The sequence below is a fragment of the Silurus meridionalis genome, chromosome 4, assembly GCF_014805685.1.
Source record: "Silurus meridionalis isolate SWU-2019-XX chromosome 4, ASM1480568v1, whole genome shotgun sequence".
Classification (NCBI taxonomy): Eukaryota; Metazoa; Chordata; class Actinopteri; order Siluriformes; family Siluridae; genus Silurus; species Silurus meridionalis.
In genome coordinates, this window is record NC_060887.1 from 24,838,588 (window position 1) to 24,858,006 (window position 19,419).

The 19,419-nt window shown below is 39.9% G+C and overlaps 1 protein-coding gene and 1 long non-coding RNA gene across 3 annotated transcripts in view; one reads left to right on the forward strand and one right to left on the reverse strand.

The window, feature by feature from the left end:
- The window catches only part of arid1aa (AT rich interactive domain 1Aa (SWI-like)), a 23,402-nt gene continuing 3,983 nt past the window's right edge, over positions 1 to 19,419 (reverse strand). The window contains exons 2-20 of one of the 2 annotated variants that reach the window (XM_046846853.1): positions 15,753 to 15,947; positions 14,741 to 15,268; positions 13,662 to 13,775; positions 11,226 to 11,466; positions 11,004 to 11,093; positions 10,759 to 10,926; positions 9,059 to 9,398; positions 8,287 to 8,429; positions 8,078 to 8,181; positions 7,415 to 7,624; positions 7,092 to 7,296; positions 6,857 to 6,989; positions 6,602 to 6,768; positions 5,972 to 6,113; positions 5,719 to 5,841; positions 5,515 to 5,611; positions 4,401 to 5,238; positions 3,360 to 3,490; positions 1 to 3,216 (exon numbers count right to left, since the gene is read on the reverse strand). In XM_046846853.1, coding sequence (XP_046702809.1) covers positions 1,312 to 3,216; positions 3,360 to 3,490; positions 4,401 to 5,238; positions 5,515 to 5,611; positions 5,719 to 5,841; positions 5,972 to 6,113; positions 6,602 to 6,768; positions 6,857 to 6,989; positions 7,092 to 7,296; positions 7,415 to 7,624; positions 8,078 to 8,181; positions 8,287 to 8,429; positions 9,059 to 9,398; positions 10,759 to 10,926; positions 11,004 to 11,093; positions 11,226 to 11,466; positions 13,662 to 13,775; positions 14,741 to 15,268; positions 15,753 to 15,947 — 5,874 coding nt within the window. In that variant the 3' untranslated portion in view covers positions 1 to 1,311. Of the gene's footprint in view, positions 3,217 to 3,359; positions 3,491 to 4,400; positions 5,239 to 5,514; positions 5,612 to 5,718; positions 5,842 to 5,971; positions 6,114 to 6,601; positions 6,775 to 6,856; positions 6,990 to 7,091; positions 7,297 to 7,414; positions 7,625 to 8,077; positions 8,182 to 8,286; positions 8,430 to 9,058; positions 9,399 to 10,758; positions 10,927 to 11,003; positions 11,094 to 11,225; positions 11,467 to 13,661; positions 13,776 to 14,740; positions 15,269 to 15,752; positions 15,948 to 19,419 lie in introns of both variants that reach the window. The other variant, XM_046846852.1, reaches the window with a different exon arrangement.
- LOC124384193 overlaps positions 17,851 to 19,419 on the forward strand; it is a 10,312-nt gene continuing 8,743 nt past the window's right edge. The window contains exon 1 of the long non-coding RNA XR_006925360.1: positions 17,851 to 18,124. This is a non-coding gene — a long non-coding RNA (uncharacterized LOC124384193). The remainder of the gene's footprint in view (positions 18,125 to 19,419) is intronic.

Sequence of the window (19,419 nt, forward strand, 5' to 3'; positions counted from 1 at the left end):
TTACGAAGATTTAATGTACATTTATTCTTACCACATGGAACATATAGTATAAAGATTTCATACTGAATAAATGATAATCATTGAGCCAAAAAGGGGGGAAAGGAGGAATTTACATTACGTTTTAGCTACATAGTCTGAAATACAAATATGAAGAGTTCATGTCACTGGAGAAAAAAAAAAATCTCAACTGTGTTTCTTCATCTAGAGTTTATTTTGTACCAGGAGAAGAAATTAAATTTGCTGTACTATGGAGAAACTGTGGGGAGGCCAAAAGGTGGTTCTGTTTATATATCTAAAGATTTTATGCTATGAATCCAACTTGAGTGTCCGCTTTCATTCTTCATAGACAAGTGAGAAGCATAAGTGTGAAAGACAGGGCGAGAAAGAGAGACAGAGAGGGGAAAAAGTGTAATGTACAACATCTTATATACATCATAGCATGGGCTGTATCTTAGTTCAAAATCAGTCCTAGGAGGTGATTTCTTTATAAGGGTCAAGTCATACAATCAAGGGGTTAAAGAGAGACAGTAAGGGTGTCCAAGGTTCTCAATACTTTGGGGAGAAATCCTCTCTCTCTTTACCATCAAACTAAAGTTTAAAAATTGTTTAAAAACAATAGTGGAGCTGCTGAGCCAAGATTTCTCCACATGAAACAGTGCTGCAGTGTTTACAGTCATAAGGAAAAGGGTTACAGAGCTGTACAGAAAATGTCTACAATCTACTGCACAGGCTTCCATTGTAAGAGTATCCTGCTCAAGGCTGATAAGTGGCTCCTTCGGGGTTGAACGTGCAGCATCACAACACCTACAACACCAACAAAGTGTTCACTCGTCTAATCAGACTCAAATACCAGAGATGTGTACTCAATTTCGCCCTTTAGTGGAGAGCAAGGGCACAGTTAACCCCAAACTCACTGTAAACGAGACAGCAACTTTGGTCAAAAGGTTCTCTGCTATTTATTTTATTCATTTATTTATTTTGATATAAAAAAAGTAACCCACCCTTCCCCCACCGGGCAGCGCATAAAACCTGGGGTCCCTGGCCGTATCAGTTAGTTGGCAGAGTTTACAGTTTGTGGTTTTTTTTTTTTTTTTTTTATCTCGAGTCTCTGGTTTATGATCCACAGCTAATTTGTGATAACCTCCCCAAAGTGAGACACAGCAAAAAGGGACCAAAGGGTGAAATCCTTGCATAAATAAAAAAGGGTGGGGAAAAAGTCATTTTCTCTGCTTTTCATTCCCTGCACAAGGACACAGGAGGAGAGGAGAGAACAAAAACCAGAGAAGGTGGAGCCACCGCTCCCCACAGCTGTCATGACTGGCCAATCAGAAACAGTACATCACAGATGACATGGGACACTGAAGAGTTCATAAGAGGGGAGACTGAGAGGTCCAGTAGCCGCGACTCATAGAGTGTAAACTCTGAGTGGTTCTCCTCTACCTTAGCGAGGGCATGTAGAGCCCGAGCAGCCCGACGCATCATGTCCACACTTGTAGGTTCAAAGTGCGCCCCCTGCATGTGCAGCAGAGACCCTTGGCTCTGTTGGAACTGTGTAGCTGCTAAACTGTCCTCAAGAAAGCCCAAAAGGTTCCCTATACTGCCTTTTTGTACCGCAATGGCACGGGCTGCAAGGCTGTCGCCCTGGGCAAGGTTGGCCAAAAGCACAACTGCCATCTCCCGGCATACAGGAACCTTTCGATCACCGACCAGACGTACAAGGTTCCCAAAAAGCTTCTCTAGTCGACTGAAGGGAGGTGTTGCCAGAATAAGGTCCACGTTATTGTCTTGGATACTGAGTTTGCTGAGGGTTTCTAGAACCAGTCTCTGAGGGGATAAAGCTGCATTAAGCCCGAGAGTAGGGAAGGGATCCTGGGCTTCTGCAGACGGACACACAGCCCAGTGGAGCAAGCCATCAAGCAGAGGCAAGCAGATGCTCTCAGAGTAGATGGAAAAGTCAAGCTGACCTGAAATGTTAGCCAGTGTGACCAAGCAGTTCTCTCGCAGCAGCTCCAGACAGTCCCACCACCATTCGTCCTTCTGGCCGATTTCCTTGTCGGCTTCTTCCTCCTTCTCATATGTTAAAGGGGCCTGTTTACGCTCAGGATGATGGTGATGCAGCAGCACAAGGCGGCCCAATAGCAGCAGCAGCCCTGGATGTTTGGACATCTCCAAGTCATTGCCAGGAACAAATGAAAGACTGCGGACTATGTTGGAAACACAGACACAGCGGCGGGCGAGCGAGTCCTGCCAGTCTGAAAGCGTAATTAGTGGGGCTTCGTCCTTGCTGTGAGGTTCATCCTCGAGAACAGTAACAGAGTGCTGACTCTGTGAAGAACTGATGTTGGGGAGAGTCAGCTTGCTGGCCTCCTGACTTGATCCTTCTGGTTCTTCTTCCTCTTTTTGTGACACTGGTTCCACTGAAGACTCTTGGACAATGACAGGTTTCTCCTCCTTTTCTTCTGAAACACCATCAGTCAACTGTCTGGTAGACGATTGCTGTGGTTGTCTCTGCTCCTCATCTTTCCTTTGCTCCACACTACATGAGGGGATTACAGTCCCCTCACTTTCCATCTTTTCTAATGCTTTTTTCCTTCTACATGTTTGGGCAGACTGTGTCCGAGTTCCTGAACGCAGCAAATCAATCTTGCTCTCAAAATGAGTCTGAATATGCTCTGTAGTATCACCTCCACCGATACTCCAGTGCACCAGACCACTGTCAAACTCTTGAAGCCGCCCAAGTTTGCTAGAGCAGTCTACCACAAATGGATCCTTCTTTTTCACCACTTTTAAGGGAAGTTTGTCAAACTTGCTGGCCTGTTTTGGCCTCTCCTGAGTCACACAAAGATCTAAAGGGGGTGCTTCTGTTTTCAGCTCTGTAGGTAAAATATTTTCCACCACTTTGCCATCATCATCTTTCTTTGATTCGCCCACCTTCTTCTCAGTCTTTATCTGAGGCTGCACTGTGGACACGCAATCCACACGCTGCTGTGATGAGTTCTCCTCTCCTTCACCCTCCTCATCTGTTTCACCATCTTCATCCATTCCCATTATAGCTGGCTCCTCTTCATCCTCACCATTCACTCCTTCTTTGAGAGCATTGGGGTCCAGAAGGGTTCTCTGTCCTGGATCACCAACTTCATACTCCCTCAGAATGCCAAAGATCTCAATGAGACAACGCCTAAAATACTCCACTATTAGTTCCAGGAATCCAGAGAGCTGTAAAGACAAACATATGATGAGGATAAGAAGGCTGTGGTTGGTTAAACAAAGTGTAAAAAAAAAAAAAAAAAAAAAAAAAAAAAAAAAAGAAGAAAAAAAAAGATTGAGGTAATCTTGTACACTGCTTTGAGAAAATGTACCTGAATAAGATTAAAATTGGAGATACTGTTGTCATCATACAGCAGGATGTTGATAGTGTCTAAAGCCCATGTGCTCTCTGCTAACAAGCCCGATTTTAGTGACATCATAACTCGCCATGCCTCTGGTGTGCCTGAGAAGTTTAAATGTATAATCAGTACACTAGACCCAATATTTCATAATGCAGCTGCATCAATCCAAAACAGTATGCAGAATAACCATATTCAGACCAAAGACGATAAAACTGGTCAGATTTTTTGCCAGATTATTAGCAGCACTCTGTTACTGTTCTCGAGGATGAACCTCACAGCAAAGATTTTTAAAAGAAAGGAAAAAAAAAACAAAAAAAAAACAAAGACCTGTTAGAATAAATATATTTTAACAATGCTCAAAAACAAATTTTTCTTTTAGTGATTTACTTTCAATCTGCCATGTTACTTTTAAACGCAGCCCCATGTTTAAAGTTATTGTTGTCGGTATAATCATTAAATCGAATCCATTCGTTTCAGAGCTCTGAGTAAAAGAGAACTATACAAACACTAAACATGTTTATTTGGTCGAATTTAAAAAAGAGGGGTGTGTGAAGGCTTCAAGCCTTTAAATCAAAACTGACCTACTATTTACTTTTATAGGATAGCAATTTGCCATAAATATTTTATAAATAATATTGATCACTTATGGCACACGTAATTCAAAAGAACTAGGTTTAATACTATGATGTCATGTAGTACTTTTTAACAAGGTGCAATGCAATTCAAATGTAGTATGTGCCCAGTAACAGAGCACGCAATCTCTTCTCATTCAAACTGTACAGGCATTTATAATGTCTTTATGACCATATAAAAATATACCATTCACCGTAAAATTTACTGAAATTAATAGCTCAGCATCAATAAAATCTCCATGCTAGTCAAGTCCTAATAAATGTACTAGCCTACCATCTGTAGTCATCACTCTTCCCCTGCAACACACTGTGGTACTTTTCAGAGATATCAGTTGTATCTTAAACTACAGAGTAAGGTGTATAAAGAATAAACCCTTACCAATTTCTTTCATTGTGAGTCGCCTACGTGGCTTGAGTACAGGTTGCGTGGCCTCTACAGACCCTGGAGGAAACGGTGGATCTCTCCTCATCATTGGTGGCTGTACAGGTGAAGGGATGATGTGAGATGCAGGCACTGGTGGACCTGCCTTCTGCATCTTGATGTTGCTGTGCATGTAGGGAGATTTACTTGGTGATGTCCTGCTCTCCATTTGCCTGGGCATGGGAGTGGGGCTGGACACCTGTGGAATGTGGTTCTGCATGGCTTGGGGAGACGGGTAGTTGGATTGCATGGGGCGACTCATTGGTGGCCCAGCCCCTGCAGGGCTGTACGCAGGCTGCCTTGGCCCTGGCCACTGTCCTTCATGATTCATACGCTGTTCAGATGAGATCATTTCTTCGGATCTGTTTATGCCGTGATATCCAGGGCCTTGAGTGGGTCCACCAAGGGGTCCTTGTCTGTTTGGATAGTTAGGGTAGCCCATCTCACCTCTGCCCTGCCACATGCCGGCCTGAGGGCCATCAGGACCTGACTGCATGGAGCTTCCCATCATCTGAGGTGGCATGGACCCTTGAGAGTTGGGGCCTGAACCAGGCTGCATGCGATCCCTTCCAAAAGGGAAAGGGAACTGGTTTTGTGGTCCCGGAGGCCGTCGCTCTGGTCCAGGGTAAGAGCTGCTGAACTGGTTGTATATTTCTGGCTGAGCTGAAGATGGAGCATTAGGAGGTGCCTGAGGCTGCTGTTGTGGTTGCTGACCACCAAATGGCCCACCATACATCTCACCATCATGATGGCGCTTTGCAGGAGGGTAGCCTCCCTCCCCTGGTCTTTTGTAGTTCTGTTTGGAGATAAATGCCATTAAAATATAATTTAAATAAAAAGGCACATTTGTTGGTTTGGAGGGTTGTTTTTGGCCTTTTTCATGCTGTTTTAAACACAAACTTCGTGATATTCAAAACTATAAGAAAACTAATCTCTTCTTATGTTAACACTATTTATGGATAGTTTCAGATTTCAGCGAATCTATAAAGCAATTTACCTTTACTATTTACCATCTAATATAATGTTAAAAATTCATTACAAATGAAACAGTTGAGTTAATATAATCACTTACAGTCTGTTGCTGTGGAAACATTCCTGGTTGCTGATTCGGGTACGAACCACCAGGAGGCGCACCCTGCCCAGGATACTGATTACCATAGGAATCATGCCTGCAAAGGACATCATGTGTTAAAATCAGTTTTCAGCAGAAAGCATCTGACTGATCAAATTCATTCTTTAAAAACGACACAGTATCGTTCCTAAAAAGGCAACTGACCGTTGTTGCTGCGATGGGTAGCGATTCGGTGAGTACATCCCAGTGTCGGTGTTGGAAGGAATCAGGTTTGGTTGTGGTACTCCAGGTCCCATATTGTTTTCTGGGCCCATCCCTGATTCTGGCCTATACAATTAGAAAATAAAAGAAAAAACAATTGTGTGATACAAAAATTCCTATATAAAACCAGTATCTGAAACTAAAACTACTCTCTTCTATCATAAGATAAGAATTTTCCAGACAGTTAGATGTTTACCTTCTCTCATAGCTTGTTCCATATGGATACTGCTGCCTCTGTCCCATTGGCATATTCCCAATTGGACCTCCTGATCCACGGTTAAACTGCTCACCAAGGTTGCTGTTGGGACCCTGTCCACCAGCCATGAAAGGCTCCCCAACTACAATCATAAAAAATAAAAAACATTGTAAAAAGATATCTTGTTCGCCACACAAAGACCTGCCTAAATACAGTACACAAAGAAAGAATACAAGTGGGTTTAATCTGGCCACATCTCTTGTTTGTGGTCAAGTTTGTTCACTCTGTGGTATACAAATCACACATTTTAAATCACTCACACAAACGTGTCGTTTGTTATGAAAGACAAACCATAAAAGCTTGACTTAATTTAAAGCCTAACAAACCTTTTATCTAAAGTCATAAAATCACTATTGTGATTAGATTGATAAGGCATCATTAGAAAGTATGTATTTCAGGTTGACTGTTGTAGCCTAGTCAGCTCACCAGTTTAAACACTGTATATTCAAACAGTTAAGATAAAATAGCAGAATTCTTATTCATAAGCCATAAATTAAAGAAAGGACTGTTTCTGATGTAGCCATTACATTTCCACATGCATCATATTCTGATAAATCTGAAAGTTCTTACCTTTACGCATGCCACTAAATGGGTCCTTGTTGGGCTCATAGGGAGCCATGCGGCTAGGCATCTCCGGAGTGCTCATGCCAGATTGGTAACCCGAGTTGGGAGTCATGGTGTTTCTCCTAGAAAAGGCTGGGTCATTGCTATCAGCAAATGGATCCTGGAGATTCACACTGCTCCTATGAAACACACCAGATAAGTAGTTGTTCACAGTCAAATAACACCGTCTGACATGATGAATGTCAAATGGCCTCAACTCACCTGCCACTTTGCATTGAGGGCATCTGGCTGTGTGGGGTAGAAGCAGGAGTAGGAGGCTTCAAATCCCCACTCTCAGCCATTGAGCTGCTTGTGGACTGGGGGGTCTGAGGTCCCTGCAGAGAACCAGATCCAGCTAGACCATGGGGGAAAAAAAGCAGGGGAAAAGTGCAAGGAAGGATTATTACAGGATAATAACTTGCACCAAGGTCACAAACTTTGGAAAATATACACATACCTGGAGAGGGTGGCTGGACCTTAGCCTGATTCTTCTTATTGTCTGCAGACATGATGTCAGGTGGTGGATCTTCTCCACGCTCAATCTTGCATTCAAAAGCATACAGACATTGGATATACTGCTTCTTTAGCGAGCTAGCTGCACTGCTGGATGTGCCAACATTTAGACTGGTGGCAAGCTCTCGCCACTTTTTATTCTTGTTGACCTGCAAACAGCCACATGACAAAAGACTATTAGCCCGATAAGAAGTTTTAATTTTTCATCATTTCTGGTCAATTATATGCGAGGATGGATGCAGCCTCACTACCTGCTAGTGTTCTCACCTGTGTAAGACCTCCAATTTCTTTGACAGACATGTAGAGGCGGAAGAGATCAAGGGGTCTGCGGCCCACAGCAGGCAGGTTGCTCATGCCCATTGCCTTCTCTTCAATGAATGCTAGGTAACGGTCCACCCACATCTTTCGTTCAGGCTCAGAACCAAGCTCGTACAGACGAGTGATCTTTTCATTGGTTGTTGTAGATGAGCTTGACTTCTGAATGCAAGGAAGGAAATAACCAGTAAATCAGAAGATTGAGACTAGTTTGAGTTTAGAGTGCTCTCACAATCCATTTTATCAACATTAAATGCTTTTAAAGCTTAAAAATCCCTTTTTATAAATACAGCAATAAAAAAGGAAGAAATAAATAAGATAAAATAAAAGTCTTTACTACGTGCAAGCAGGGATCACAAAGACTTGTGCCTCATGGGCCAATTTAGCAGTTTAGAACAGCTACAAAACCTTCTGCCCACAACACAAAACACAATATTTGGTTCACTTCCTTTAGTCTGGTAAATCAATACTGGAGTTTGTTTTGATCTAGTTTTGAACCTAGTCTAGATGTTCTAATGATCTCTGTGGTGCCAGCCATAATTAATAGACATTTAATTGGTACATTGTGTTTATGTAGAGCCCAAATTAATCAAATACTTTATGTGTGGAGCAAACCTTGGATTTGGAGTCCGTCTTGGGCGTCCCTTCAGCCTTGTTATTCATTTTTGGTGTCTGGTTGAGTTTCCCATCCATGCCAAATTCTGGACCAGGGGACATACCTAAAAATAAAAGAAGAGAAAACAAATGTAATGGGAATATCACTTTAATAAACAAAAATACTGATTGTTTAAACAAATGTAAATAAAACTAAATACATTGCTCACCACTGCTGTTGTTTGGCATGTTTCCACCCATAGGGAAGGGGGGTCCCTGGGTGTTGATCATTCCTGGCATATTGTTCATGGAGGGCCCATATGAAGGTCCTGAGCCCATCATACCAGGAGACATGTTGGGGTAACCCGGCATCCTGCAAAACAAAGCGGAATGCTGCAGTTTAGGGAATTTTATACGTGACAAGATGATTATGAGTTTAGAGAATGTCTATCAGTTTGCACAGCCACAAATGCCATCTTTTTAAGTTGACTCTCAAGACCCAAGCATTGCTCAACCCATTCTGACCTCCCATTTCAGTGGTAATTCTGAAAAACATCAGTTTTCCATTCCATTTCAAACCATCTGTCACACATCTGCCTGATTAGAATTGTACCTAAGCACCCCAAACTCTTTAGCTTGCAGGTGTTAAGTCCACAAGATGGCCCCACGCTGCCATTACAGGCAAAGCCAAACTGGGTTACATAGGTGGCCAGATCAATCGCCAAGCACTACAACTTAGTCGTGGTAACCCTAATATAGGAGGGGTGCACAACCTTTTTACAGACCAAAGCATTTGTTTTCATCTTTCATGAGGGTCATTAGGATGAATTCTGTCTGACCCCTCCCCTCAGATTCCCTTAAGTGGGCTCCATAGCAAAAAAATTTAAGATGTCAAAGAACTAACTATATGAATAATTTAAAGACTACAAAACTGCAGCAATATGGCATAAGGTTACTACAAAATGATAAAATTAAAATTAAGAGCACCATTGTGCTTTGTACCTGTTGTGTATAGAATTGGTAGATCCATGCTGCATGGCAGCTGATGCTTCCTGTGGCTTCCTGTTGAGGCCTGGTGGAGGGCACATAGCAGAACCAACCTGTGGGGGCATATTGCCCATGTTAGGCCCCATGTTGGGCCCCATGTTGGGCCCCATGTTGGGCCCCATGTTGGGTCCATAAGGACGCCCACCCATCTGTCCATGTGGCATCCTAGTAGGTGGCATTCCAGTAAAAGGTGGTCCTCCTCCCTGGCCAGACATAGGATTTATAGATCCTCCCATGCCAGGGCCTGGGTAGTTGGCATTGGGCATGCCACTGTAACCTGGTTGCCTTTGGTAACCTGCAGAAACACAAAGGATGAATCAATTCAATAAATAATACTTATACCAGTTAAAACTATAATTGTAAAGTATACCATTACTGGTTATAATAAACAACAAACACATACTCTCTATGGCCATCTTCTCATGCAGCTCTAGGTATATTACACTGCCTGCACCACCACTTAACTTACTCTGTTAGGCTAATCATGAGAGGACCCAATATAGCTATTTTGCTTAAGTGGCCACTTGAAAAAAGAACCAATAAAAAACTATATTCATAACATTAACTGAAACAATTAAAGGTTATGACTCATTTTCACAAATGATTTCTTAATTATCTTTTAGTTTCATAAAAATTCACATAACTACACAATGTCCCACTAGTGGCTTACAGGGCCTTCGGTATACTAGCAAGCCAGAGTGCTGCTATAGCACCTAGTCATAGTGGCAGCTCAACTGACGTGGGCTGTGCTACGTCAGCTGCCTCTTTTCACCCAGGCTAAAAATAGCCGCACTGTGATCTACTGGGCTCTCAAAGAGCAAGGCGGAGAAAACGCAAGAGCAAGCTAAAGTCCTAGATGATGAGTTTTTCATTTCCCAACTTTTTACACCTACACTTTTAAAAGTCAACATTAACTCAGTTAAGTTTATCGAGACGTTAAATACATAAAATGCTATTTGACGCTAGCCAAATAGACTGTTCATTTGAATTAAATCAATTTCTGACAATTAAATCAAATTCTGACAATTAATAGTTAAACAATTAACTGTAGGCATAAGAAAAGAACATTATTAAAAGTAATTAGAAATGTAACAAACTTTCGTTTTATCAAATGGTGCTCTGCAATAGGATTCTAAAAGCATTATTGAAAATAATCATGATTTGTGCAACCAGTACCGAGTGATAAATTTCACATGTAAAAAGGTCATCACTATAATAAGAATATTAATAAACACAAACAGATTCGTACCGTTACATAAGCTTCAATGACAGTTCTGGTTTTAACGAAACACGGATGCCAAATTATCTGAATCATATCTTCTATGACATTTATCATCTACAGTTATATAGTTTTCAGATACCTGCCAGATATAAACTAAACAAGATGCAGTCAGGAATTTAAAAGATGTAGTATGTGTGCAATATTCAAATGTTCAAAAAGAGGTAAACTTTTTTGTATATACTGATCTATTTCGATTTCAAACCAGATGTACACCTGTTTAGAGAATTTTAAAATCTTTATTGCACATGTACTTTAAGCTTGAACATGTCAAAATCATGAATTAGCTTGATTTATTTACATATGAAACATCTTTTGGAACATACAATCCTTTAAACAGAGTTCAGATGATGTTTATTAGCTTTGTACTGCTCACCCTGTGGGCCATATTGGCCACCCTGAGGCCCATAGCTGCCCATTGTGTTATTCTGCTGAAAAGGTCCCATTCCGCCATGCATCTGACCTCCAGACGATTGGCGAGGTGACAATGCAGAGCCAGACTGGGGAGAGCCATAAGGTGGCATTTGGTTCCTTTGCATGAATCCTGGTTAAGAAAAAAAAGGTAAGTATAAAACCAAGGGAAATAGAAGCATAACAATCTCTCTCTAGACTAGGTTTTACCTCTTTCCTGCCCCATGCCAGGCTGATTCATACCAGGATGCAAAATGGCATCAGACTGACCACTAGGGGGCCGAGGAGGCATCTGGTTTCCTGTCAGATAAATAAATAAATAAACAAACAAACAAACAAAACTACAATTCAACTTACTATGATTAAAATGTAAACAAAATGGACATGTGGTAACAGCATCTGCCCACACTGACTGTTCTTCCGCTCTCTTACCTGGCATGGCTGCTGGAGAAAGAGGTCCGGAGCGAGATGCTGTGGCACTAGCAGGTGAGCCAACAGGAGAGGGTGATGGGCCGCGAATGCCTGGCAGATGAGGGGAGGTGTGAGGGGAAAAAGGAGACTGTGCTGGATTGCTCTGCTCGCCCTGACTGCTAGATACACCTGATGTACTAACGCCAGGGCTGAGAGCTCCCTCTGTACCAGTAGGCAGGTCATCAATAGAGCCAGACAGATCCTACACAAAATAAGGCACAGATGATGAAAATGTAGAAGTTATGATCAACAAAATCATCAATGCCATGTCGTTTCTGTCTATAGGCTGTCCAGTATGCTAAAGTTCAAAAATCCCTTGCACAAGAAAAAAAAGTTACATTTTTTAAAAATTGTTTAAGAACTAGTAAAACCAATTCTTAGGTAAATTTTTGAGCACAGCATAAAAATGGAAAAAGAACATCATCCTCAAAAATATCATGTTAGCAAGCTAGTGTTTACATCAAGCATCATCACACCAGACTTTCATCTTTGTGAATTTATTCTGAGACAATAAGCGAAATTAGGGAATTATTATATATTCTAATGTGTTTCTGGGAGAAAAGGGGTGGTTCAGTGAACAGCGATCCTCAGCTCACAAGCTGCTAGTTGTATATTCGCAAGGTTCAGTCAACAGAATGTCTCGGTTACTCACAATGTGCCGTTGCATGACAAATTATTTTCAGATTCATTTAGCACGTTCATGACAGCTTGTTAACTACTGCTTAACAATGCTTAAAAACCTGCATCCAAGCATATACTGCTGTAGTATAAACACATTGAATAATAACAACTGACCCCAAAAAGGCACTCAAATGACCCATATTTGCAAGATTAGTAGATTTATTCCAGTAAACTGGAAGGGAATAAATGTGAAATTTTGCTCACATCTGGTATTACAGCTGTTCAAAAATCAGCAATCCACACACATATATAGCTAACTAATCATTTTTGGCTAAGAATACCTTAACAAATAAAGGTACAGACAGCCTTCTAATATTATAGTATATTTTGTATTAACATCAAGTTTCCCTCTGTAATTAAGCACTTTTCTCAACATTTTTTTGTTTCTTACATTTATAAAGATTGTGTTTACTATATATTACTTTTCTACCAAGCTACATAATACCAATATGATTTACAAAACAGGGACTAATCACTGTAAAGAGCAGCAATCTAAGTGCAACTGATGAATGCACTGAGCACTTCTAAGCCTCACAAAAGCGCACCTCAATTTGAAAACCATAAGCACATAATTTACATGTAAAATACACCAAGGATAAAATTGCAATATTTGAAGAACACAATTTGGAGAGGAAGTGGGAAAAAAACATGAAAGTAATGGGAGATAAAGGTCAGAAATGCAGGTATGTGCGAACATCAGTTCGCAAATGAAAAGTATGAGAAGTAGTATGAGTATTATTTTTGAATAGGTTTAGTAGGGTGAAAGATGTAGGATTTTTCAGAATGTAGTATGTATTGCAATATTTAGTCTTAGGACACAATGACATTTATAAGCAAAAATTACAAAAACAACCAAGTTTGAACAACTGGAAAAAAAAATCCTGTTTATGTAGCTACATGTTGTATGAAAAAGAGAACAGGTCTTCTTAAACCATTTTAGCATTAAACTATAATATTGTATAAATGTCAGTTTTAAAACTGTCCTTATTGCATTATATTTTACCAGCTAATTTTTTAAGCAAAAAAGACACACAGAGAAAGCATTCAACACCAATCATGAACAAAGCTGTAAACGGGAAATAAAAGCAAAATGAAAAAGTGTCTTTATTTCTGAACATTTTCCCACACATGTACCAGGCAAACTACTTCTGCTGAGACACAAACAGCAAACACAGCCATGCCGCCAGCCTTATTTATCTCAACTTGAAGATAGTGAAGGGAAAAAAAAAAAACGAAGGCATTCCAAGGTTGCCATGGCTACAGTGGTAAAGTGCAGATGTGCTGAATCAGCACAGACAAGTTCACTCCATCTGTCTAAGGCTCAGTGGTCAAAACATCTGTCGTCTGTCTCTGGTGTTCAACATTCAAATCCACTTCATTAAGAAACAAAAAATCAATAGAGGTCCCATTCTGAGTTGAGATTTACCTCTGAGAATTCTAATACAACTGAACAATAATCACTATTAACACAAGGAAAGATATACTCCTGCCCTCCCCCACCAGGGCCATTAGGAATCCCCCAAGCTGACACAGCAGCTAATTAGGATTTCCTTAATGATCTCTCACAGTTTGCAACTGTTTAGACAGAAACAGAACTCGTGTCATAAGTGGAAATTTGACAGATTTCACGCTGCATATTAAAATTTCTCTGCGAACTCTGTCAAGTAGATGAGTAGTTCAATGCATGACCTTTCAAAAAAATTCAAAAAGACTTACGGGGAGACTGGAGGGTCGTCCCTGCATGTCCTCAGAGGAGCTCTTAGTTGAGGCCACAGGCTGACTGGAGGCAGTAGCACTGGACTGTGAGCTAAAGGATTCCTGGGAAATCTCCTGAAATACAAGTACACAAGCAAAAATACTGATTACTTCAATAACCAGGAAGGTGAAAAATGTTATACACCTCTTTGTGCTATCTGGACATAGGATAAAAGTTACATTCCTATGTTTGCAAGCACTGCCAAAATGACAGTTGATCTCTTCTGATTCAAGAAGACACAAGTATGAGAATACAAACAGCAAAATGGCAACCAAAACACAAAATGAGCTAAGAAAATAGCTTTAATTTGCCCAGAAGGCAAGCGAATTAACATGAGTTGACCACTTCTACTTTCAATACAATTATTTAATTCAACTGTAATGCTGATGCTGCTCCAATGCACTGCTGAGTACCGGAAAGGGGCAGAAATAAGCAATAGAATGCAGACAGACAGAAGAGTCCGTGAACATTGCGCATTTGTAAATGCTCTTTAAAGAAGTACTTTGCCCTTCTGGAAATTTTATTTATAGGAAAACAATCATTTACATTTTTGTATTATATCCCCTGGTGGACATTATTTAAATCCTAAATAATTTATTGCATTTAAGGAACCAATAAGGCTTTAAAAAGAGCCTTTTATACACAACCAGTATTTAAACAAATGTATATTTATAAAGATTCTCAATTATTTAATAGTTAAGTCAGACTAAATCACAAAATCGAGAACATTTCTTCACTCATGTAATTTCATTGATGTTATACCTAACCAGTCTTGTGGTTGAATTGCATAAAAAAAATCATTATTCAACACCTTTGGACCTTGAACACGGACCATTCAAATTGAAAATATAAAAATGTTAATTTATAAAAATGAGAATTGTCCTTAACATTTTCAGTATTTATAAAAGGCCACTAAGCAACTCTATTTCTAAACTAACAGGGGACTATGTTTCTAGAAGGAATGCAGATAGGATGTGTCAGCCAGTTGGCAAAAGAAAATGCATCTTCAAGCATAGTGGACTGTAAACTCCCAAATTACCTGAGGAGGAGGAGGAAAACGCTGATAAGAAGACTGCTGCTGCTGCTGTGAAGGATTCTGGGAGTATGAAGATGGCTGCCCCTGCACTGTGGGTTGCTGCGAGGCTGGCGTAGGTGCTTGCGGGGTCTGCTGTGATGGTGGTTGTTGGGCTGCTTGGCTGTGAGTATAGTTGGACGGGGCCTGTGATGCTGGAGGAGCCTGAGAGGCTCCCTGTGAAGAAGGCTGGGACTGGGGTGTCTGCTGTTGAGGGTATGGGGACTGAGTGGACTGTGGCGTAGGAGGCTGAGAATAGGCAGGCTGTGATTGGGAAGGCCCTGATGGAGGTGCACCTAATGGCCCCTGGGATTGCTGAGGCATGTGGGGCTGTGGGTATGGATGGCCACCCTGTACATGAGGGGCAGACGGCTGTGAAGGGTGAGGGTACGGTGACTGTTGCTGACCAGGGAGAGTGCCTGGGCCCTGTTGACTGTAATAAGGCTGTTGCCCCTGCTGCCCATAACCACCTGGTCCCTGCTGCCCGTATGCCATCTACAAAAATAAGCAATACCACACTCATTAAATAAAAAGCAAGTTTAATTGCTTATTAAAACCTTGGTTATTTCATATAAAAATAAAGTACACTAATGCCATGATTGATATGGAGCAAACGATCGCACAGTATAGTGCAACTACTTTTAACTGTTGTGCAGATGAGAGTTGTCTTTAATAACATATTGCATTCATAACTGCAGAAAAGGTATATTGTCTATTATATGATGGCATAGCAAACTTGCAGCAAAAGATCAAACATCAAAAACTGCAATAAAACTTACAAAGTTCATCTAAATAGTCAAAAAAAGGCCCCGCAACCTGAACAGTACAAAAATGTATTTTGCTTTCGTATCTGCCTCTGTCAGAACATACATGCACAATTTAAGCAGCTTCATTTTCCTATATCTTTTTGAAAACTATAATCTTCACCTTGAATGACTGTGTTCCTCAGAAATTTCATTATGCATTAGAAAAAACTGACCTGCTGGCCATACTGCATGCGACTCTGCATGCCCATAGGGTATCTCTGAGGGCCAGGAGGGCCATAACTCTGGCCTGGATATGCAGGACCCTGTTGCCCTCCTGGAGGTCCTTGATGGGGCTGCTGGGAATATGGACTGCCCCCTCCATATGGCTGGGCTCGCATCTTCCCCATCTGATCCATAGTGCCCGGAGTCTAAGGAAGCAGCATAGATTCGATTGGAGCATGCGGCTCATACATTTCACATAATAAAAAGACTCAAGAAAGAATCAAGAATTATGGTTTAGAGTATAATGAGAAAATTCACAAAACATGACATAATACAGCATTTACCAGTAATATGACCATTTTGTTTTAACCCATCAGCATAATTACAGCTTATAACTTTTAATGTCTGTCAGTTCCTATCAAATATTCAATGCAGCCATATGTAATTAAAACCATTACAAACATTGAAGACAAATCAATAAGAAACAGCAATTAAATTTTAAGCACCACATTACAAAGAGCAGACAGGTTCAGTTCTTGAACAAAATACCTCTCTCCAAGATCCTCCGTTCAAAAGGAAACACAAGAGGAATGTTTACTTAGCTAACCACCTTCAACAAATATAGCTGGAACCCAGAACCAGCTTTTTTCACAGAAATAAACTGTAGTTTAAAAGATTTTATTCAGCCGCTGAATATATATATATATGAATGAATGAATAAACGAACGAACGAGAGAGAGAGAATGTGTTTTTTAATATATAAGGTGTGGGGTGATATTTGGTAGTTTGCTACTAGAGAAACTGGAGGAAACCAGCAAAGACAGAGGAAGAACCTATGAAACACCACACAGCTCAGGATCAAGTCCCTGGAGCTGTGAAGCAGCAACTGCGTCAACATGTCCCCCAAATGTATAAAAATTTTACAGTATCTGAAAAATTCCAGTTTTTTTATTCTAGTTTACATTATTTTGGTTTAACACAGACATACATTTAAATCTTTAACAAACTCTTAGAGAAACCAAAGCGTGGGGAAGTAAATCTTGTGAAACACTAACAAGTATTGATACCAGGGTTAATAGGAAAAAGGGAATACATTAAGCAAGAGCAATAACAGAGTTTTAGAAAATAAAAAAAAAGAGGCACAGAAAACAAACACTTTCCCACGGTTATTAACCTGAGTGTCACCTTTTCTGCCTTAGTTAAGGAAGTCAAGAGTGCTATATATAACTCATTTCCAATGGCCCAGTCTGCCGAATATTTAACACATCCCAGCTGTACTTTTGTTTGAGCCTGAGCCAAGTTGGCTTCCCCAAGCATTCTTGGCACCGAATGAATGACATGAGCCATAACGACATTAGCCGAGAATGGTATAGACATGTACCAGGACGAGGGATGGATTTTAGAATAAATCCAAAAACCTTCCTTCAAACTAACTCTAAAAAAAATCCTTTTCTAAATAATTTTATAGATACTGACCTGATAAATGACGAAGCAAAAGACATTTTGTTAGAAACTGCCCTTTTGTGCAGAACATTTCATCTACATTAGATGAGTAAGTCAACTTAAGTAATACAATTAAAAAAAGGTCAAAAGAGCCAAGATATTTGTAATGATTCGAAAATAAACCACTTACAGTCTTACTATAAAAAAAAATTAAAACAACAAATGACAATCAATCATGTAGCGCCACTTGAAATGTACTTGATATTTAACAACCCCTTATACTTGGCCATTTCTTTTCTATATGCACGCACACACACACCAGAAAATATGGGTTTTCTTAATAACCAGTAGAAGAATGAAATTAAAAAATGAACTTCAATCAATTTAATGTATATAAAAATATTAAACAAAAAATAAGAGGTACTTCTGTATAAAATTATCCTCTAGCCTACTAAAATACTATCCTAATATCCACAATATTTAAGAAAAACGTATTGCTGCACAACGTATCGCCATATCAACGGTCATATTGCCGAGCCCTAGGGTTTATTTACACAAGCAGTGGTGTTTCTCTGCAGGACTGACAGAAGGCCTCCTTTGATAAACAACCCCAGTTTTAAGAGGCTGAGCCATAGCAGCTCTTGACATTTTCCAGAGTCCAAATTGAAAAATAAAATAAATAAAAGCAGCACATGGCTAATCTGCATAAGATAAAACGAAGGCTCTCTTGGCAGGAGACAAAGCTGGCCTGGCTCTTTGATTGGCTGTGGGGGATGGGGAGGGCACTGGCACACCAACATATGAAGTGAGAGCCTCGAGGACATCATACAGCACAGCAGTCACTGCTCTCATCACAAGCCACTGAGCAACTGCAAAACACAAGACCAACAACTACAAAGCTACCTGTGTGAGGCTAACATCTTCAAACCACATCCATCAGGTACTGAATCAGGTAGTAAATGTATTTACTGGGTGAAAGATTACCATCTGTAATGTAGGACCACAGTTATATAGGGTTGAAAGACACCACAGATCTAATCACATTTTTCAAGCGCTTTACCAAACTTGCCAAGCACAATCCTCACATACACCCTAACGTTTTTTTACTAACAAATAACCAACACACGAACTGTTGAAAGCTCTATCTGAAAATTTAACATGTGGTAATGGCATATAATGTCTTTAGATATATGGACAAATAAAAGAACTTTAGTGCAGACTAACAGCTTGATCAACAAAGAGCGTGGAACTGATTGTTCTTGATTAATAAAATAGAGATTTCCACAATGTAATTGTCAAAATGACATCATACAACAAAGACTAGAATTGTGTCTGCTAATAGACACGTACAAAAGAAGAAAATCTGTCACATGCTACATATGGTGTGTAGAGCACACTGGTGAGTTCAACTGTTAAAACTCTGTCTAAGACAGAAAAAAAATCGAATAAATGCTAAAACAATGTCAGAGGTTGTGCACAAACCGTCAATCTCTGTTCCAACAGTTGGTTAATGTCATTATGCAAGTTGAACTTTCAGTTAAAACAATTTATATAACACTCCACCTACTATAGCATGCTTACAATAGCATGTTTTTTATATGTACTGCAAAGCTGGGCACAGAACTAAAACATTATTTTGAGTAAATTAAATCAAAGAAAACTAAATGTTGCGCAATTGCATTTCAATTAAATTTTTACGTATCTTAATCAAATTTGAGGCATCCCCGTGATTCGTCTCGTCACTATTAAAATCATCTCGCTATAAAATATATATTATATATTTTCAAATGAATTGAAACACGCCCACACCAATAAAACAAACTCTGCGAAATCTTATAATTTTGCCCAATAAAATCGTATAACTGAGAACATTAAAAGGTAATGCAGGTTAAAAATGAAAATGACAAATTATTGAATTTTGAAATAGTTTTATATAAAATACTTTGAAATACGTTGTTTTTTTTGTATTAAATAAGTAAATAAATAGCTACTCTTCTCTGCAATGGAAAAGCTCCTAATTGTTATGGGCAGCACACCAGTAGAATGTTAATAAATAAGAGGCAGTGAAATGAGGGCCGGCTCATGTGAATAACTATTTAGTGTGTAACTAAAATTACCAAAACAAAATGTAGAATATTGCTGTGGAAAAGCACACACAAATAGATAAAAACCCTGTTAACATCTTTAAAATGTTAACAATGACATACAAGCATGTTAACTACATACAGTTATCAA